Source organism: Seriola aureovittata, chromosome 1 (assembly GCF_021018895.1).
Source record: "Seriola aureovittata isolate HTS-2021-v1 ecotype China chromosome 1, ASM2101889v1, whole genome shotgun sequence".
Lineage (NCBI taxonomy): Eukaryota > Metazoa > Chordata > Actinopteri > Carangiformes > Carangidae > Seriola > Seriola aureovittata.
In genome coordinates this window covers 7,813,603-7,835,877 of record NC_079364.1, presented here as the reverse complement: position 1 = coordinate 7,835,877, position 22,275 = coordinate 7,813,603, and the positions used below count along the sequence as shown (strand labels likewise).

Here is a 22,275-nt window from a genome sequence, read left to right as displayed (position 1 = left end):
TTAGTTGCTGCTTCTCACTTACAATGATAGCTGCTTGTCTTGACTGAATGTAAACTTAATTCCTACTTATTGTTTTTTTTTTGTGTGTTTTCCTGTCTCTCCCCAGATGGCCAACACCACCAGCCTGAACCACATGGTGACGGGTCTGAAGCCCAACACACTGTACGAGTTCTCAGTCATGGTGACCAAAGGCCGCCGCACCAGCACGTGGAGCATGACGGCGCAGGGCACGACATTTGAGACCAGTAGGAGCCCACACACACACACACACACACACACACACACACAAACAAACACACACACACACTGTGCAGAAACGCACAAAATGTACATAATCACAAGGACATAAACGAAGAGCACGTCCAGTATCACGAGCCCCTGGCTGGCTGGGAGTAATATGTCATTTTCTGCAGCCCAAATGGAAGGAGAGGACACTCCTGAGGAAAGTCAAGCTGTCACTCACTGCACAGTATAAACCAAACACAGAGACAAAGGTATTTATCAACAGATCTCATAATAACCTCGGGTGAAATTGAGGAAACCTGCAGCGAATTTGGTGATTGTGGAAGATAATTTCAGCACTGCTCTGGACTAACCCTGCCTCCATCCAGAATCAAAATGCACAATGGACTAATTGTGATCAAAAATCAGTCAATAAATAAGTAAATAATGATAACGGATGACTGTAATAATAGATGATTTGTTTACATTTTTCTCTCGATTTGCAGACTGATGACCAGGTGTCTCGACCTGAGGAGCAATAGAGCCACAAACCAAGACCTGACTCTTTTATGGGTTCAAGCTTATAGAACAAAACACATTTCATTTTGGTTTTCCTCCTCTGTTCCGTTTCTGTTCATCTTGCGTGGGCACAATTTGTTATTACCTTTTGCTTTGTACAGTATCAGAGGGAGGACGGTAAATAATTACTGTCTCCCCTGAGTCAGCTGAATCAAAATCGTATAAATTGACTGTATCAGTGTTAAAATGACCCATAGCGATGTAAAGTCCTTTTAAAAGCCAACGGCCATTCTGCATTGAAAGCATACAATACCCTCGTATTTGTTTACGATTCCTGCAGTGCTGTGAACCTAATGGATACTTAAATTTGCAAGCTGGAGAGTGTCAGTGCCCATACTTCACTGTAAGGTGTAAATGCTGAGTTAAAAGATGCGTCACAATAAAACTAGCATTTAAAAACAAAAACTAATTTTCTCTGAATCCACTTTTACATGTGCATTATTGAATTTAGATTTACTAGACTTCCACTGGTATGGAACGTTGTTGCTTTTTTTTAATATATAAAAGAGAGAAGAGCCAGTTTTCATTTCAGCCCAGCCAGGGGTTTATTTGGTATATACAAGATCATAAACATGTGCACACACACACACACACCAGAAACAAACTATCGATTACTTTTGAGTGCTGTAGGAACACTCGGGACGTAAAATATGTGCTATTCAAAGACAAACCGACACACACACACACACACACACACACACACCACACACACACACACACACACACACACACACACACACAGTTTGCTCGTATCTTCTAGTAAACTGCAGTAGTGAGTCGACCGTGTTGATGAATTTAAAACTAATCGTGTGCATTCTTCACCCTTTACCTGACCCCCATCGTCAACACAACTAATGTCCTGTCTCAATCCCCTCTGCAGTTCCCAGCTCCTCTCCGAAAGACGTGACCGTGGTGAGCAAAGAGAACAAACCTCGCACCATCATCGTCAACTGGCAGCCTCCCTCTGAGGCCAACGGAAAGATCACCGGTGAGTCTCAAAATGTTGTTTCTCGACTGACCTGCTATCTTTAATTTCAACCATTTAGACGTCTTTTTTAACAACTCTTCACTAAAAGCTGACTAATGAAATCACATTTAGGCAGGGAATTGATGATCACGTTATGTAAAATGTGTTTCCTTGCCCCTCCATGTCCATCTCCATTTTGACTTGGAAGAATTGTAGCGGATCTGAAATGTAAAGAATGTGTCTCTGTCTTTCTCACCTTCCCTGTTGTAGGCTACATTATCTACTACAGTACAGATGTCAATGCTGAGGTCCACGACTGGGTTATTGAACCGGTGGTGGGCAACCGTCTGACTCACCAGATCCAGGAGCTGACGTTGGACACCACCTACTACTTCAAGATCCAGGCCCGAAACTCAAAGGGCATGGGCCCCATGTCTGAGGCCGTAAATTTCCGCACTCCAAAGAGTAAGTTTCCGTGACGGGTCACAGACCAAGATGGGAAATTGCATCCTCCCGGTGGCCAGTTCGCGTTAAAAGAAAGTATTATGAAACATCTCAGGGTCCATTTTGTTTTTCTTGTTGTATTTTTCATATGCATCATAAAGCTGTAGACTACTTGGTGAAGAAAGTCAAGAGAGTGCGAGATATTTGTTTTAATAGTTTTAGCTGAGGTCTGTAAAAAGAATCAATATTGGATTTACTGGACTTTTCGGGAGCCAGATACACAACTTCAAATGAATGCTAATGATGCTCTGTGTCTGGTGGATGTGTAAATAAACAACTGTTGGCCAACACGTCAGACATGCCATGACAGCTTCATTAGACAATAACATGTCAGGGCTTTGGGTTTGATACTTATGAAGTTATTTGACGCTCAAGCATCCAAAAAAGTCAGTTAACGCAGCTCAAAGATTTTACTTTCACTGAAACAAAGGTCCCTCATATTGCAACAATTGTGATCTAGTTAAAGCAGTTTGCATAGTTGAAATATTTCATCACATAAAACCCCTGATGTCTAACAATGCGCTGCTCAGCCTGGATAGTTTGTTTCCTTAAACTTCGCTGTGAGAAAGCTTCTTGAGAGCTGAGACAGGCATGTTTCCCAAGCCCTATTTATTGGTTTGGGACGACGAATTACTGTGAAGTGTAGTCAGCAAACTTTCAGCCAATTCTGAATGTTAGGTTCAGTTTGGTCGTGCATACACTTTATTTTGTTGGAAGGCTGCATCCCTTTAAGGAAACTTTTACTCACGGGGTGTTAAGTGAAATATTTTAGGTCTTTAGCCCTGGACTTGTAGGAAGCCGTCGTAATTTTTATTTAGATGCTTTGCTCCTAATGTCAGCTTGGCTGTGTCTGAGGTTCACTCTTGCTGTTTAGTTTTCTCACTATTTCTCATTCTTCGAGTTTTGCCCCTCTCTTCCTCCTCCTCCTCCTCCTCCTCTTCACAATTCCCATCTCGTGCTTTATTTCTGTCTCCCTCGCTGCTCTTTTCAGCTAACCTGTTTTTTGCTTTTTATTGTCTCTCCTCCCTGCTCTCCTTTGGCCTGTTAAGCTGAGTCCTCTGACAAAATGGCTAATGACCAAGGTAAACTGCCCCTCCACACTGTATCTTTCACTGCTGGCTCTGCACCTCGTGTATCTCTCTTTCTAAAGATTTCCATCTTCTGCGCTGATGAAAACTTGGGCTGCATGACTGGCAAAATCAGCTTGTTTGTAGAAATTTTCAGATTTTAATGTATCTCATGAAGGTTTGGCTTTAATGTGAGAGTTGAAGAGACCATGTGAGCATGTGACAATTTCAGTAAAACATATATTTTCTGTTTTGAATCAGCCTCAAATCTTCTACCGAAGCCAGGGCCTCCGGGCAGCCAAAATCCGCAGGAACCTGGAACTTCAATTGGTAAGATTTTCCCCCTACCCACCTTCGTTGTCCTGTTCAGCTATTGAGTGTATTTATTTATTATAGTTATTATAGTGTCAGTCAGACACTAGTGCAGCTAGGATTTAAAAACGATGAAAAATTACATCCCTTTTCGCCGACAGTGCATTTTCAAATCTGCAATTTTGAACCGACTTTTGGTTCCATATTTTTGTTGCAGTTACATGTGGCACATTCCCCTGCTCGTCACTTCCCAGCGTGTTTACAAATGTGTCTCTAGTCTAATCCAGTCTTTCTCCTCTCGAGGTAAATCAGGGGTGGGAAGCAACAATGAAAATCACATCCTGGTCATTGTCATCATCATCTCAGTGGGAGCCTTCACCATCATAGTGGTGGTGGTGGGGGCCTTCCTGTGCACGAGGCGCACCACGTCCCACCAGAAAAAGTAAGACGCTCAGTCACATCTTTACGTTCGTTGTCCTCTTTTTGTTTCTCTCTCTAAAGTATATCTCCTAGCTTTTTCTAACTTTTCATGACTTTGGCCTCTTTGTCGCGTTTCACCACGGCCTGTGTTCTCCTCTGCAGGAAGCGGGCCGCCTCCAAGTCCTCAAACGGCTCCCACAAATACAAGGGAAACTCCAAAGACCTGAAGCCACCTGATCTTTGGATTCACCATGAACGGCTGGAACTCAAACCCATGGACAAGTCACCCGAGCCCAACCCAGTCATGACCGAGACGCCCATCCCCCGCACCTCGCAGGACATCACCCCGGCCGACAGCGGCCTGGAGAGCAACCCCCACCTGCAGCAGAGGCGCAACTCCTATCGTGGTCAGTTCTTCCCAATGGTGCAAGACTTAATATTTGATGTTATGGGAAAGAGATCAAAGGGAAATGTCACCCTTGCTGCCTGAGCTCACATGCATGATAATACTGAGCAAACTTTTGCTGGCAGACGGGAAACTACATTTTGAGAGCTTGACTATGAATACTGTCGGTTTTTTAGGCAGGAAATGTGCTAATACCCTCAGGTTTGCTTCCAGGAGCATGACTGGAGGAGTCTTGGAGAATTTGCGATGGGGTTTTTGTTTCACAGTTCAACACTTGTCTTTCCTGTTGCTTTTTTCTGTGGTTATCATGCAAAACATTTCATGCTTTTCATACATAATGCCCATTACTTGTCATTATTGCAGTGCTGCAAGAGCACACACTGCCTCCGCTACAACTTCCTGCGAGTTCAGTAAATCCACTCAATATAATCAGTTCCCAACAACACAGTGTGGTGTATGACTCTGGCATTTAGAAGTGCATTAAAAAACCAATGATATCGAATAGATCAAGGATCTACAGATGGATCATTCGCAAAAAAAACAAAAAAAAAAGAACAATAGAGTAGCTGCTCTTTCTTATTGGCTGGTTTCCATCGTACCTTTTAGGCCACGAGTCAGAGGACAGCATGTCTACACTAGCAGGCCGACGAGGGATGAGGCCTAAAATGATGATGCCTTTTGACGCACAGCCACCTCAGCGTAAGTGTGTGTGTGTGTGTGTGTGTGTATGTGAGAGAGAGGGAGAGAGAGTTCTGATAAATGTGAGCTTGTCATAATAAAATTTGAGAATTAGAGCACAGATACTTAAACAAATAACCAATTTACAAATACATCTTTTGCTATTTTTATGTATTATCAAGGGAACAAGTCCATTTCATGCTTCTCATAAAATGTTCATTTTTATTGTTTGTTTTTCTGAATTTCCTCCTTCCTGAATTTGGTGACAGACAGGCAGACTATTCAAGTGTGTTTATTAAAGAAAGCTGCATGTCTGTGTAACTGACCAGCAATACTCCCACATCCACATTCATTATTACAGCTGGTTAAACATCTCATCCTGTGTGTGTGTGTGTGTGTTTGTATGTGTATCCATGTCCATTTCCATTCACAGCTGTGATTAGTGCTCACCCCATCCATTCCCTTGATAACCATCACCACCATTATCACATGGGCAGCCTGGCATCGCCAACACGAAGCTACCTCTACCACCAGGGCAGCGGGCACCCACGCCCGCACGCCTGTGCCACCCCCATCTCCCATCTAGACAGGGTGGACTCCACAGGTGAGACAAGACGCTGCCCCCTGCTGGACAGCTGACGCACAGAGCAGCACAGGGAAGTCAGACCTGGTCATGCTCATTCATTGATTTGTCATTTGTTCATTCATCCACAATCAGCTGCCATCTTGTTAAATTCATATTTGAGTTTTCCAGAGTGTTACTAACCCCTTCTTCTCTGATATCCTTGCCTTTTGAAATTATTTTTTTTATGCTCTCCTCTTCTCACCTCAGTCAGAGATGCCAATGATTTCAACTTTTTGTTCTCTGGTTATTGAGTTACAGTTACATTATTGTTTTGATCAATGCTTAATCATTTTGTAGTAAAATATAAATTAAACGGACCTTGAAAATACTTACAGTTTGCTGGTCACAGCTTGAAAACTCAGCATCGTAGGGATGCAACTAACTAGTTATTGTTATTATCAGATAATCAGGTGATCAGTCTTTTGGTCTACATAATGTCCATAATGCCCATCACAATTTCCCAGAGCCCAAGTTGACGTGTGTTAATCATCCAAAACACAAAGAGATTCAGTTTCCTGTCATAAGAAAACTTCCAAATGCTCAGAGATGGAGACAAAATGATCGAAACGTTTTATGGATTACCGAATTTGTTGACAGTTTTCTGTATATTGAAGAATACATAGTCAACTAAGCTCTGTTTAATTGCCCTGAATCTGTATAAAGGCTTTATGAAGCTGGATGTCGATCCCTAGCCTGTGAATGTAAAAGCTGAAGCCTGTAAACCCCTCTGCTCATTGTATCTGCCCCCATCTGCCCCCTCTCCAGAGTCGGTGAGGAACACCCCCAATCCAGAACCTATCCCCCAAGCGACCGCCTCCTCCCAGGTCTCTTGCCCCTCGGAGATCCTTGCCGACCCTGAGGGCAGCTACCACGGCTCCACCACCACAGAGGAGGAGCCCAGCTACTCCAGCAACCTGCCCCCACACCGCTCAGCCCACCCGCACGCCCACGCCCACCCACTCAAGAGCTTCGCTGTACCAGCAATCCCAGCCACCAGCCATCCATCATACGAGTCGCCTGCTCTGCCCAGCACTCCCCTGCTCGCTCAGACTGGTGAGGAGGAAGAAGCCTGTGCACGCACGCGCACGCACACACACACACACACACACACACACACACACACACACACACACACAAACACACACACACACACACACTTAAACTTAGGTCAGATCAGAGTACAAAGCAGCCTGCTATCGTCCAGGCTGTTCAGACAGTGACCAGGAAAGACGAGGGAATCTCAACTGAAACTGATGGATGAGTTTCAGCCATGAACCTCAATGTGATTCATTCAGATCAGATTTGTGAATGAAAATCAACATTATTTTATGAATGTGGTGAGATTGAAAGTGCATTCTTGACAAAACCCTCACCACAAGCTCCATTCAGTATCAGTTCTGGAGCTTTCGAGCACGATCTTCCTCAATAGATGGAGTTGTCAGTTGTCATGGAATTGTAGATGTTTAGATTTCCATTTTTTTCAGGATTGTAATTCGATTCATTTTGAAATTAATTTTACATTTAAGGCCATGTGATTCAATGGAAAGCTCTTATTATTTTGTCAATCTTCTATTTTCATTTAAATGTTTAATTGTGTATTAATCCAGCTATGTTTGATGTGAAGGGTTTCTCTGCTAAATAAAAATATTTTTAAATGTATTAATTAAAAACTATTAAAATATCTTTTTTTTTTGTGAAGTGTATTCAGTCACCCCAGATTTAAATTTTTATAAGAATTCAAGATGCAGGTGTTTGTTGCCTTCACTGACTGTTATAGTTTCATGTTTTCAGGGCCTCCCACTCACCCCCATGTTGTTAAAACAGCCTCCATTGGAACACTAGGAAGGACACGAACACCAATGGTAGTCACTGTACCCAACGCCCCTGATGTGCCGGAGACCAGCAAGATGCTAGAAGATGTAGACAGCGTGAGTATAGTGCCCCACACTGGCTGCCTATAAAAAACAGTATCTGTTTTGCCAGGCCTAATGGTGGTGAATATTTAAGATTTATTCAGTCTTGTGTTTTATAAAATTATACCAATCACACATTTCTTCCAAATCCATGTCAGTTTTTTTTTGGGCACTGGATTATACAGTTACATTGGTTTTAACCACATTTTCTGTTTGTTCTTTCTCTCTTTTTATTCTTTCCAACTTCAATCTCACCATTTTTTGTGATGTTGTCGGCTGCATTTGATCAATTCATTTAACTTTTAATAACTGATCTTAACAAAACCCATAACTGGAATGATTTTAATTTACCCATTGAACCTTTACTTCATGTCCTAATCCTTGACTGGCTGTTGATCATTCGTTGACATCGTGTTTCTCTTTGGTTCTGGATGTTTTGCTTTTGTCTGCTGCCTCTTCTTGTTTTTGTCATTTACGACGCTTCAGTCCCATTGACCCATCTCCCAGCTCGCCTCATCCCACCCATTCGACTCCCCCCCCCTGTACCTCTGCGAAAGATCCCTGACTGACCCTCTCCTCCTCTCTATTCCTTTTCCTCTCTTCTCCTCCCTTCCCTCCCTCCAGGTGCTTGCCTCCCTCCCCCCCTGCCCCTCCCCCGCCCCCCGTAGTAACCCTGTTCCTCTCCCTCAGAGCTACGAGCCCGACGAGCTGACCGAGGAGATGGCCCATCTCGAGGGCCTGATGAAGGACCTGAACGCCATTACCACAGCGCCATGAGCACGCACACACACCTGCGCACACACAAACACACCTTCTCTGTCGTCCACACATACATACACACACACACACACACACACACACACACGCTAAAGTCAAACAAACACACCCAAACATAACCCTTGGGAGCCAGAGGCTAGTGGACACAAAAATGGCCTCTTGTACCCAAGAAAACTCTCACATCCCCCTGCAGAGAAAAAAAAAAAAAACTCCAGACTGAACCTTAGGAACTTTTTCGGCTTACCTTGCTCAGTCTCAGGAAGGAGATTGCCATGAGAGGGAAGAAAAGTGAGACGTTCATCTTTTTATGAAGAACCATTCTCAGAGACAATGAACTTTAAAACATTGGTCGCTTTCAGCCGGAAGATTGTGAATTTTTTTCCTCAGCAAAAATGCGTACGGTAGGTTTTTTTGTGTGCAAACGCTCATTCAAGATGAGACAACGGTTGATTCAATGTCAAGTCAAATGGACAAAGTCCAAAAATATGCTGGTTTTGATGTTGGTGCTCATGCGACGCAGTCTACACACAGTGTTTGTTTGATTAGTGTTTTCTTTGTGCATTTTGTATATCTATTGGGCAGTTTCAGTGAAGTGAACATTGGATATCAGCCTCCCTTTACAAGCCTACATTATTCATAAACATGGTCATTTTTTTTTGTTTTTACCCCCATGTGTCATAAATTGTGCCATGACTTTTTATTATTTTCTATGTTATTGTATTATTTTTTTTACACACATATCCTTATAAACATGTACATATGTTGTTTTTTTTAAACTGCCTCATTCTTTTGATGTTTCCCATTGTTTCATTATTATTATTTGGGATGAAAGTGGGATTACAAATGAGTCCTGAAGCTCAGTTTTCATATCAACAGGAGAGAGAAGCCTGATGTGTTTCTACAGTACATTCTTCTCTGGCATTGTGTTGCCCCCTTTGTACATTAAAATGTCTTCTTTTTCAGTCTTTTTGTTTCTTGTGGGAGCTCCGTTTTAAAAGCCTTACCAACGTGTTTGTATGTTGGACGGTCGAGACGACTCGGCCCTCCACCCTCGGAGTCACTCGCTGCCATGGCAGTTTATGTATCGTTCTGTGGGACTTGACCGTGTCTCCTCACAGGTCTGAGGTACTTAGGACTCAGGGCGCTGACCCCCACCCCTCCTAAAAAAAAAAAACAAACAAAAAAAAACAAAAAAAAAAACATAGATAAAAAACCTCACATGGCACTCAATCAATCAGTCACCTGCAACAGACAAGTTATCTTTTATACGAGAAGTTCAATCGAATGTGTGTGTCATTTCCAAAAACCAATATTTGGTTTCAGAATATCTGTAATGCTGAACCACGTGTGCATTTTAACCACAGTGGAGTGTGTTTGCTGTTTTTTCCTGCTGGTCTTCATCAAATGCCACGCCCTGGTTCTTTTACAAATCTTATACGATGCAAAGATGTTGGCCTTTTGAATGGGACTCCCAGATTTTTTTTTACATGGTAGGTTTTGTATGAAGTAAAAAAAAAAAAAAAAAAAAAAGAAGCTTGTTCTATACACAAATCCGATGTAAAAAGGTAAAAAAAAAAAAAAAAGTTCTAAGAAACTAGTTTTTCATTACCCTCTTACCCAAAGAAATTTGTCATTTGCAATCATAGTAATTTGCTCTACTTTTGTGAATACCATGTTTCTCATAAATGTACATCGTCATGAATGTCAATATAACTGTAAGAGATTTTAACTATGGATACAAACAAGGAACAAGTTTTGGGGAAAAAAAAAAAAGATTGAAAACAAAGGGGGGAGAAAAAGGACCGGACTCCATTTGGGAAATAATCTATTGAGTTGTAAACAGTTGAACCTGTATTGCACTTTTTCACAATTTTTGAAAAGTACATTTCTTACATATCTTGTGTTTTAAATATCAAAAGCTGTTTGTGTAATGTAGTGTCCTAGGTAAGCAGCAGGCAGCTGGTCTTGTTTTTTTTATGTTTATTTTTTTGCTTCAGAGATGATATGAATTTGAGCAGCCGAGTTGTTCACTTTGCAGCTCATGATGAGGAATTCTGTTGTTGCTTGTTCATGTACAGAGCTTTCTTTGCTTTCTGTAGAAAAAAATCTGTGGCTTTTTAAAAAATGTTGAAAAAAGGTTTGGAAAAAAAGATGTTTTTTTATTGGTGCTCCTATACATTGTGTATACAAACTATTATGAATACTAACAAAGTAAATGTTTCTGCTCGTCTTCTTTTCATCAGACATGATCAGGATGCCCATCAGGTCACTGAACCACTAATACACAACCCAAAGCCTACAGTGTATAATACAGTTATCCTCCTGTATTATAAGTCTTATGAATATTGGGAAGGTCAAGTAGAGCTAAAATGATCAATCAACAGAAAACTAATTAATTCAGAAAAATGTGAAACAGTAGCTGGTTACACCTTCTAACGTGTTAATATTTGCTGTTTTCTTATATTTTGAACCGTTTTGTGAAAGTTACATAAATGAAACGGTTAATTAACCGATCGAGAAAATATTGCCACATTAATCAATAATGAAAATAATCAGTCAAGCCCTTAATTTAAGGGCTGATTTTCTCAGTGAATTTGGCTTAAAACACTCGATTTCCTTGAATGTGAGATCTTACAGAAGGACAGCTGTCGTTTTAGAGCCTCACATAGTTAAAGAATTAAAGCCTCTGTTTTACACAGACGCTGCATTTCAGATAAAGACGATTCAATTAATGAGCAATTCTTTGTCACAAAATCTTAAAAGCCCCATTTCATCATTGTAGTTTACAGTGTCCTTGGGTTATACCTGCTTTAGCTTGAAGGTGATGTTTTGCTAACCATTAATTGTTTGATCAGATTTCTAGCTTTGGTATTCTCATCAGTCTTGTGAAACTCGATGGAGACTGGCTTTCTGCCAGAGTGACTGATTGAACCGCCTCGCTCAGCGTTTGGCTGCTAGTTGGCGATAATTTCTAAGCCTGTTGATGCAGCTGAAAAGTGTCGTATGATATTAAATTAAAGCGCAACACATCAGAGTAACCTGGGATATAGAAAAATGCTGACATGTACAATGTAGGACAAGTGAAGTTAAGTAAAGAAGGACAGTGAAAATGAGTTCAGCACACATTAAGACCATCTGCGACCATTCATGCGAGTCTGATTGGAGTTACAATAGGGGCTTTAGTGTTTCTATTTCATTTATTTATTTATTTTATCCAGAATGGCTGGAGAAAAAAACTTTTAATTGCTGTGAGATTTTATGGGTCTAAAAATCGGTATGTTCCTGTGCAAAATCACCTCAGAATCCATGAAAGAGAAAAATGGAAAAGGTTATGATTATGAGATGGCTACACCTCACTATGATATGAAAGTACCAATCATGTGCTGTGACTTTATATATTCGGGGTTTATCCACAGCCCACGGCTTCCAGATCAAATGTGAGGAAAACTTTGTAGTAGATTCAGAAAAATACTTCCATCTGTCCACAGCACTTGACACTGACTCCGTCTGTTAATGAAGGTAACGTCGGTTAATGAAAGAAATTTCTAAGTCATTAATATATACATTTTATCATTTGTTGCAGAAGTAAACATACTGATTTCTCTATGTTTGAAAGCTTTGGATTTTACTGGAATCTGACTGATAAAAACTATTTAGTCTTATTCCTCATCTGTAAGTTTAAAGTGACTCTTTATTTGCTGTACTATAACTACTGCAAGTTTTGAGATCCATGGTCTCCACAGGCAGAAAACTATGAAAGGCAAACATAACAATAGAGCTGACCTTCTTGCTCTAATTTAGCCACCAACAGAAACACGTGAAAAAGTTTTAGTATGGTTTTAATATGAACACAAACCCATACGGATGTGATACACTGCATTATTAAAACTAAAAAAAAGCCCCACATAACTGACCTTAAAAACATGATCCAAGTTTTTGAATTGTTACTTTAAAGAGATTTTCCTGTAACATTAAAAATACAAAGAGAACAGAGAGGGGAAAGGGGGGAAAATAAATACACCTCAAATCAAAGTAAATGATAAATAGAACAAACTAAGTAAGTGAAAATTTAAAATCTACAGTCCTGTGCGCCCCGCCCCTCTCACACCACTGGGACTAGGTACCTGTGTACCTAATGAACTGGCCTGTCATGTTACTAAACCACCACCAAGCGTCGCTGCAGCTGTTCGCTTTCAGCTTCCGCCCTCTGCCTCGACTTCCGCCTACGTCAAGTCACTCTCACAACAGGGACTATGGCGGCCAGCTCAGACCGGAATCCTCCTCCTTTCCCTTCAGCTGAGGAGCCAGAAGCTAGACTGCCTGACATGGCAGATGGAGACAGTGACGAGGGAGAGGACATCTTCGTTAGTAACGTATGTTCACGGCTCGGCCATGTTACTAACGGCCTGTGTGTGGTGGTTATACCTGCAGTAAGTGAAGCGGGTCAGAGCCGGGCAGTCAGCCTCTTTATCTGCTCTGACCTGCGTTCCTGGCATCAAAATAACCGCTGACAGGGGCGAGAAATCTTGTCACAATCTGAATAAAAGCTACGAAATTGTCTCATGAACTTAGTTGAAGTTAGTTTGCAGTGCTCAAAATGAACAGTCTTGACTCTTAACTAGTACGTTTTAGCGTTGCTTGTGGCTTTTTCGGCCTGTTTTGGTGCTTAATTCTTAATTTAAACCATCTCCCGCTCCCCTGTCCAGTTGAACGTCTTGTATTTTTATTGTTCGTTAGGAGTTCGTTAGGTTTGGCTTAACTAATCTGCAGATCACAGGACCCCACCCAGCCAGCTTCTTATGCTTGCTTATCTGAGTCCAGTGGCGGAAGAAGCGTTCACATCCTTTAATTAAGTCAAAGCACTACTACAACAATGCATAGCTTCTCCGTTACAAGTAAAAGGCCTTCATTCAAAACAGTTCACGAGTAAAAGTATAAAAGTATCATCATCAAAATTTACTTAAAGTTTCAAAAGTAAAAGTACTGGTTCAGCAGTTAAATGCCCCTGTGACTGAAATTATATTTGACATTATTATTATTAGACTGTTAATACCGGGGTGTAAATGCTTAAGGGACATTTTACTGCAGCTGCTGGAGGTTCAGCTAGTTTTAACTACTTCATTACTTTTTATACAGCTGCCTAGTTTAGTCTGGTGGTGTCCAACAAGTGTCAGTATTTTCCAAAGGGTCATGAGATAAATCTTATGTTGCGAGATGATTCATGGGAAAAAAGTAAGGAAGTTCTGGAAAGAAAGTTCTGATTATTGATGATTATCTGATGATTTTTCAGATTTGTCACACTCCTGTTGTGAAAAATTCATTTGATCATTTGAACAGCTATTTAAATGGAACCATGTGAGAAGTTAAAAGAGTTAACTCAGACATTGAGGCACGACAAGGAGTTGGGAGTAAGTGGTTTAATGTTTAACAGTGTGCTGTATTTTAGAAATTTATTTTATGTTTTTGAAGTAAAAATCTTGATAAAAATGAAATTACTAGTAGCTAACGCTGTCAGATAAATGTAGTGGGGTAAAAAGTATATTTCCCTTTAAAAGGTAGTTGAGCAGGGTAGCATAAAATTGAAAAACTTAAAGGACAAGTATTTTAAAGTCGTGCTCAAGTACAATAGTACCTGATTAAATATACTTTCCACCACTGTCTGTGTCTGTAAATTGTCATAAGAGTCAGGAGACAGGACAAGACAAGTAACTACTCCTCTAAAGTCATCCCTTCTCTGTGGCTCATTCAGAATTTGTGTCCTTCCTGTCTGCAGAGTAATCCTGTGGCTGTGAGTCGAGACGTTTCTGAGCCAGACTGTATCAATGAAGAGCCTCCAGATTTGTTCAGTGAGGAGGAGGCGAGCAACACAACTACCAAATCCAATGGAGTTCATTCTGATGATGACAACGACCTGTTTGCTGGTTAGGACACATTTTCTACCAACAATTTTGTTCTATTTTATTCCTCTTGGTTTTTATTTTCCAGTGCTTACAGGCCCTAAAAAGAATTCAAAGTCTTGTGAGAATTTTTATTTTAAGCCGAGGTCATGCAAGACAATTTTAACATAGATCTTAAAGGGACATTCCACTGATTTTCACACACATGATGTCATGTTTAGTTTATTAGTCAAGACCAGGGGCGGGTTTAGAAACTTTTGGATGTGCCCTAGACTGGGGCACATGATTCAGAGCTTACAGCCGTGGACAGATTAAGAGACTACGAATGACACAGCTCTTTATGGTCACTCCTCTAGCGCTGGTCACAAACTGCCTCTGTCTCTGAGTCGAGCTGCAACTAGAGATTACTTTGATCGTTGATTAAACCATTAACAGTTGTTGTTTTTAGGGAACAAAATAGTGAGCTTACAGTTACAACTGTCACAAACTGTGACAACTGTCACAAACAACACAAGAGTGTTTGGCGTTGCTGGTTGGCATGCTTTATAATTGATTGTCGCCGATTATTTCAATCGACTAATAAATAAATAAAACTAATAAATGAATCGACTAATCGTTTTAGTTCTAGCTTGGAGATTGCAAATTTAGGACTGCATTATAAACTTTGGGCATGGAGGTGTAGGCATTCAATAGACAGGGGATGTCTAATGGACACACACTGTTACACTGAGATGTTGGATTCATCTTGTTAAATGAAGGTAAGGTGTTCCAACAAAGGATTGTTTTGGCATTGAACCATTGAGTCAAGTATTATATTGGCACTGGCATAAAAAAATTCAAAGATCCCAGCTGTAGTGAAAACCTGCACCAACTATTGGATTCTGCTCACTGCTCCATTTCCACACTATAAGATCCTGTTACAAGCAGCTGTAGAGAAACTTTGCCAAAATAGAATACAGTAAGTCTAAAACTGAAATATTAGCAAAGTGATTTTTTTAAACCAGGAACTATCTTGTGAGTGAATTGCAAAAGCTTTGCACACGTTATTAACTAATAATGCAGTAGTTATGTACATATAAAGTGTAGATTTTCCACAATAAATAATTAAGCAGCAAGTGCACTGTTCTAGATAAAGTAGGTGTGGTAGGTATGGCTTTTGTATGACTGTATGTGTAGTGTGTGATCCTGTCTGGAGTACCCTTCACTCATCTGCTTTTCTTTTCTTTCTGGATGAGGAGAAGCATACATGAAAGTCTTTTCTTTTCCCAGAGGCACATGTGGAGCTGAGCACAGACAAGCCTGGTAGCTCTGGTAGGAGGGAGGTCTCCACCTCTTCTGGCCCTCATACAGCCTCCTCGTTCACTCAGAGCCCTGCGCCCATGCAGCCCACCTCCTTGGAGCAGGTACAGGCCACGGCCAAGCCTCCTGGGAAATTTGGAACAATTGCGTGCATTCTTTTGCCAAATACTTCTGTCTGTTACAGCCAAATATTCAAACTGTCTGAGTTGTGTGTGCAGAGTTTGAATTGTATCACTATTCTTCTCTTTAAATTACAGTTGGAGGAGGAAGAAGCCATGGATAGTTTTGATGTGGATGTTGCTGTCACTAACCCTGAGAAAGTTGGTCAGTCCATCTTTACAGACTCAAAACTATGATACAGCTATCTGTAACCTCCAATTGATTCAGATGTTATTTGGAAAGAAGCAGGATAAATATAACTCTGAATAGTTCATTTGTATGGTTATAGCTAATTCAGGAACCTAAAATCTCTAATGCACCACTGAATCCTTATTAACTTCACCTTCAATGTATCTCCAATGTTTCTGTTGTAGGAGATGGCATGAATGCATATGTGGCCTATAAAGTATCTACAAGGGTCTGTAGTCATATATTTTGTGTATTTTTATATGGCTCCTATAACTGCTAAAATGTTTAAATCTTCACTATGGTTTCCAAGTGTTTAGTTTTTCATGTTCTTTGCCTTCTGTGTACCACCAGACTTCCTTGCCCATGTTCAGGAATAAAACCTTCTCAGTGAGGAGGCGTTTTAGTGACTTCCTGGGTCTTTATGAGAAGCTGTCAGTCAAGCACTCACTCCATGGCTGCGTCATTCCACCACCACCAGAGAAAAGTGTCGTAGGTGGGTTGCCAGGTCTTTTTTTGTGACTGTGATTTGCACTTTTTTGTCTTTTTTTGTGACTGTTATTTGTGCCAACAGGAATGACCAAAGTGAAGGTGGGAATGGACGACCCATCATCAGTAGAGTTTGTGGAGAGAAGAAGAGCAGCTCTGGAGAGGTAAGGATCTGTAGATGTTTCATACAGATAAGTAATATTCATATGGGGCCACCTTTTTTTTTTATTGAGTCGCAGATGTGGATTTGTGTTTTATCTGTTTTATCTGTTGTGAACTACCATTTCTCACTTACTTCATCCTGCTGCTACTGTTTTTGTTTTTTGTTTTTTTGTAGATATGTTCAGAGAGTAGTGTGTCACCCATCGTTACTACAAGATCCTGATGTCCGTGAGTTCTTGGAGAGAGATGATGTGAGTATGTTAAGATATAAAAAAGATTTTTCTAGTAGTATTGAGTTGGACAATGACTTCATCTCCTTTTGAGGTTTAGTCACATGTATTAAGAAGGAATGCTTCGTTGTTTTTTTGAGTAGGGATTAAAAAAAAAGAAGACATTTCTTGAGAATGACACGTTGCCAAAGTAACTCACCTGCTATATTTTGACCCATGTGTCTGTGTCTGTGTTTTCAGCTTCCCAGGGCAGTGAACACTCAGGCCCTGAGCGGAGCTGGCTTCCTCAAAATGATCAATAAGGCATCAGATGCTGTCAACAAAATGACCATCAAGATGAATGAGTCTGACACTGTAAGTGGACTCTGGATGAAATCCCTTTGTTAAGGACATTTTACTGTTTGACCTGAAATACTAATTATTGACAGATATGGGGAATTATGATATTTCTAATCACAGTGTATTGTCTTATTGTAACTACTGCACTTGAAATTATAGCAAGACAAACAGGCCTGCTATTCTAGATATGATGAGGTTGAGTCTTGATGTCCTCTTTTTGCCGTGTGCCTCAGTGGTTTGAGGACAAGTTCCAGGAGGTGGACAATGAGGAGCAGCAGTTGAGGAAGCTACATGCCATGGTCGACTCCCTGGTCAATCACAGGAAGGGTGAGCTGCATCTGACTTTCTTGACTTGTCTTTGTCCAATTTTTATAGTCAACTTTTTTCAACTGAGGAAACTGAAGAGCACACTGCAGCTGCCAAAGTCTTTTAGGGTGAAACAAGTAGACTGAATAAGTTCTCTGTTCCCTCCTTCGACACCAGAGCTGTGTGGGAACACGGCAGTATTTGCCAAAAGCATGGCCATGTTGGGAAACTCTGAGGACAACACAGCCCTGTCGCGAGCCCTGTCCCAGCTGGCAGAGGTGGAGGATAAGATGGAGCAGCTGCATCAGGAGCAGGCAGCCAGTGACTTCTTCATCTTTGCAGAGCTGCTTGCCGACTACATCCGCCTGCTTGGTGCTGTGCGGGTAAGCTGACAGCTGCACAGTGGTAGATAGAGAGCAGGAAGAAGTGAAGATAAGATGAGGTTATGATTCTTTCGGAGCAGTGAGGTCTGGGGTAAAAAGCTTGGTGCAAATACCAGGATCTAAATATAGAAAAAAAACGCAACACCAGTATCCAATAAAACTAAATCATAACATTGCTATTTATGTGTAGGACATCAAAATATTGTAAGAAAGAAACGGACAGAATCACCTGTACAGAAGGATCTGTACTTAAGTGTGCGACAAATTGCAATAAGTTTCAGTTTATCCAGTTTTAATGCTTCACCACAAGTTGAAACTTATCTCTGCCAGTGTGCAGTATTCTCACCTTTCTTTCTGAACCCTGCATTTTGTCAGAGCAGTGATTAATGATCTCTAATAAACCCGGACCATAGAACTAACTACGTATTACAACGTGCATTTTGTCCTTTGGCAAGTGGAATGATCAGATGTTGTGTTTGATACTTGAGAGAAACACCTACAATATTATTCAAACTGGATGTCCACAGGGTTGTTTTGACCAGCGCATGCGGGCGTGGCAGCGATGGCAAGAGGCTCAGAGCACACTGCAGAAGAAGAGAGAGGCCGAGGCCAAGCTGCTGTGGGCCAACAAGCCGGACAAACTGCAGCAGGCCAAAGAAGAGATCACTGAGGTAACAAACACAGTGACCACACAGCTGCTGCAGCACTGATCCAAGCACATTGACGCCGAGTTATGTCACAGCCCGACATGAGCTGTAATGTCCTTTCACATCATTTTAAATACAGCAGGCAGGTGATCGTACATGTTTGACAGGTAAGTTACAGGCAGCAAAAGAAATGTAAAGTCATGTGGTTCTGAGGAGAGTACACTTCCATTACCACTCAGCTGTCTAATAGTTGTAGTCCACTCTTCCAAAGGGGAGTATGTTTGTTCTTCCAATGTTTAGATGTTACTAAATGGTTGACCTTTTTGTCAAAAGAGGAGATATTAGAAGGATTTTGTTTAATATTTGCAGCCAGATAATCAGTGACAGTGTTTTTGTTTTCCTCTTAATGTATGTCCTCAGTGGGAGGCGAGGGTGACTCAGTACGAGAGAGATTTTGACAGGATCGGCATGACTGTACGCAAGGAGTTTCTCAGGTTTGAGGTATGTTGATGTATTTCTAATTGTTATAGAAAATAAAGAAGGTAAAAGTAAAAAGATTTTATATTTCATCATCTTACTTACAACTGGATTGGAGTAGATTCAGTGTGACTTTCTTTGTCACTAATCAACAGAGAGAGACCCTTTTAATCATAAAGTCTTTTTATAGACACTGTATATTTGACCATCTGGACATGTGTAGCTTCTCCATTAGCAGACCAGCACATGTCAGCTTGTGGCCTTCATCAGGGACATCATCAAGCACATTACTATGAACATTTAAAATAGTATTCCGGTTCATCACATATGCTTTTCAGTCTGCTGAGTTTCCTAAAAGGGAAGATTTTTATTTAAGGGGATGGGATGGAAGCTGTGAGTATAAAAAGATGTATTTCCACCTGTAGGTTTAGTTTGAAGAGAGGCAGAAAGGACAGCATCTGTTTAGGCACAATGAGACATTTTTGACTTTAAATTAAATATCTTGATAACTTAAATCACATGGCCATAATTTATATTTTAGAACTTACAGCAAAGGCCCACAATTTTTCAAGTTTGTCTTAAAAAGTCTTTAATTTTGATGGATATCTACTTCATTAAACTAATTTGGATCATCACTTACATTAGAGGAGGGGAGGGGATTGTTTAATGGCCATAGAAGGAACAATTAAAGCAAGCAAAACCTGTTTCAGTGTTCATATGGACCTGACAATCGTTTTAAGACCACCTACAAAAAAATGTGAGCCTATCCTAAAATCTCTTATGATCATCCCTATGTTCATTTCAACATGCCTTAAGATGACCCTGATAAAGGGACTATTTTCTGTCTCTTTGCACCTTTGAAGTAGGTGAAGTTCTGTCAGAAATTCCTACAACTAGCTTTTCCATTGGCAAAGAGCTGGAGACGTGACAAAACGTTTGTCTTTTCAGAAAGAAAAGGCTAAGGATTTCAAGAGCCAGATAATCAAATATTTGGAGGCAATGCTTCAGTCTCAACAACGGGTAATCTTTTAACTACATTATATTCACCATGTACACTTTACTCAGTTTACTTTACTTTATTCATTTCACACTACTACTTTGTGTACCAACATTCTCAATCTTAGTGTATTTTTTGTTATAATAATGACTATTGAAAATCGGTTATAATTAGTATTTATTGACATTTTGAAAGCTATTGAATATCTAACTCTCAGACCACATTTTAACTGGCTTTTTAATTCTTCTTGTTCTTATTATATTCCAGCTTATAAAGTTTTGGGAGGCTTTCCTGCCTGAGGCAAAGGCAATAGCTTAATGAAGAGAGAGACTTTTCAAAGACCCCAACTGCCTTTTTTGAACACTTTACCTCTTGACCAGCAACTGAGAGGACAATTTTGAAACACACAAGAAACTTCCATCCATTTTTTTCTTTTGTCTTTTTAATCATAGTGTATTCTCTTATCTTGTACAGTTCTTTGATATAATAAGCTGCCGCATTTACATAACATTTCTTTTCTTTGTTTATGTTCTTGACTTAAAGATGGTATAAAGCAGGAATCCAACAGAAGGTAACATGGCCGAAGTATTTGTAAAACTCACTTTCAGTGGGATATATATTTATGTTTCTTGCTTAAACCAGTATATTAAAGAGTTAACACTGAGGTACTACCCTAGAGTAACATTGTCTATAGTTTACATTAGAAGATAGACGTATGTAAGTCATTCCAGTCTGTAACAGCTTATGTTGATGGATGCATGTCAGATGTTTTTGATGCACTAAAATGTATTGTACAGTCAGAAAAGCTGTTTGCTTTTTCTAATAAAATACCACTATTGATGACTGAGGTCATTTACCAGGAGTATTAGCACATTGTTACAGTGTATCACACAGTGCATATTAGATCATAGAAATCATATTCAAACTCAGATTTCACAAGGTTACAGACTTGTCAGAAAAAAAAGAAATGTAAGATTACAGTGAGAGCAGGTGGAGAAGATGCAATCACTGCTTTGTTGGTATTTTCTATGATGATGTATTTGCTAGAATCGTGTTTATTATATTAATCAATTTCTTCCACAAGACTTTTAAGTACTTAGATTTGTTGTGTCAGAGATTGAGGCCCAGAGGCACTCATTTGGAACTGCTGCAGAGATTGTTTGCCGCCCATGTAAATGACTCTTGACATGTATGTACACATGTACAGTACTTGAATTGAATCATACAACCTCTGTCAGATATTATTTGTAACCATACATTTTTTTGATAAATTGGTTTAACAGTGACAGAAAGGCACAGACATTCAAGTGATACGGTCCCTTATTTTCTTATTCAGCATTTGTAAGTGTAGTTTTTCTGTCATGTCATATTTACGTAAGAATGTGCTTTATTTTTGTAACCACTTTGCATTAGCACACACATTTTCCTGGAAATGCTATACAGGTAGATGTACAAAATAAAATATGATTGGTTAAACTTTGGGCGCTTTTCATTTTTTTGCGTGTCTTTTGTGATTGTTGGTGTGATTTCAGTTCAGTAACATGGATGAAACAACAGGCCCCTGGTCTTAAAAATGTTAAAAACACCATGCAATTGCAATCATTAGTGTCTTTTTCAGAAATATTTTGACAGTTTACCATGACTTTAAAGTGCTGCTGCTGCTTCTGCTGCTGCTTGTTGAAAATTACATCTGATCTTCAGTATTTTGTTCATGATCTAGATAATCTGTCTACACACTTCCTGAAGCTTTGTGACACAGCAGATCCATATATTATACCCAAACCCTCAGACTGTCAAAGTTTCTGACAGGTTATATTTTCTTAAAGCAGAACTACTCTTGTGTTAAACATTTAAATGCAATCCAAATCCTTGGTATTGGTCAAATGCATGCAATATCAGAGACTCAAAAATAAAAACGGTTTGATTTGCACCAAAAAACTCAATTATTTCATAATTTTCTGAAAGTGGATTTAAAAGCTCCTTTTCCATATTTAAATTAATTGTGAAGCTCAATTTTTAAAATAATATGGACTTAAAATATAAACATTTGAACATCACGATTCCATGAGGTTCATATGATGCATTTGAAAGCTCCAGAACAGCCTATAAATGGACTTCAATTTTAGATCATTTTGTCAACTGCTGTTACCAAAGTCAATATTAAGATTGCTTTACTTATTTTGATGTACTCTTGTTGAAGTTAAACTCTTGGCAGAATATTAAAGGTCCTGCAA

General features: G+C 40.0%; 2 protein-coding genes across 16 annotated transcripts in view; both read left to right on the top strand.

Annotated features, from left to right (window-relative positions):
- The window catches only part of neo1a (neogenin 1a), a 155,466-nt gene extending 144,776 nt beyond the window's left edge, over positions 1–10,690 (top strand). For 3 of the 15 annotated variants that reach the window (XM_056366621.1, XM_056366259.1, XM_056366770.1), the window contains exons 18-29: positions 107–245; positions 1,682–1,789; positions 2,039–2,233; positions 3,322–3,354; positions 3,601–3,669; positions 3,955–4,093; positions 4,234–4,478; positions 5,084–5,176; positions 5,589–5,759; positions 6,546–6,833; positions 7,572–7,708; positions 8,318–10,690. In XM_056366621.1, the coding sequence (XP_056222596.1) occupies positions 107–245; positions 1,682–1,789; positions 2,039–2,233; positions 3,322–3,354; positions 3,601–3,669; positions 3,955–4,093; positions 4,234–4,478; positions 5,084–5,176; positions 5,589–5,759; positions 6,546–6,833; positions 7,572–7,708; positions 8,318–8,470 (1,770 nt within the window). In that variant the 3' untranslated portion in view covers positions 8,471–10,690. Of the gene's footprint in view, positions 1–106; positions 246–1,681; positions 1,790–2,038; positions 2,234–3,321; positions 3,355–3,600; positions 3,670–3,954; positions 4,094–4,233; positions 4,479–5,083; positions 5,177–5,588; positions 5,760–6,545; positions 6,834–7,571; positions 7,709–8,179 lie in introns of all 15 variants that reach the window. The other 12 variants (XM_056367283.1, XM_056366693.1, XM_056366464.1 and 9 more) reach the window with 11 other exon arrangements.
- Positions 10,691–12,687: 1,997 nt separating this feature from the next.
- LOC130173276 (sorting nexin-1-like) lies at positions 12,688–21,517 on the top strand. The gene is made up of 15 exons (XM_056382340.1): positions 12,688–12,843; positions 14,244–14,391; positions 15,637–15,770; positions 15,924–15,990; positions 16,200–16,243; positions 16,366–16,507; positions 16,586–16,664; positions 16,838–16,913; positions 17,133–17,246; positions 17,465–17,558; positions 17,715–17,920; positions 18,448–18,591; positions 18,988–19,068; positions 19,993–20,064; positions 20,309–21,517. The coding sequence occupies exons 1-15, from the start codon at positions 12,724–12,726 to the stop codon at positions 20,357–20,359; spliced, it is 1,572 nt and encodes a 523-aa protein (XP_056238315.1). The 5' UTR covers positions 12,688–12,723; the 3' UTR covers positions 20,360–21,517.
- Positions 21,518–22,275: the final 758 nt, after the last annotated feature.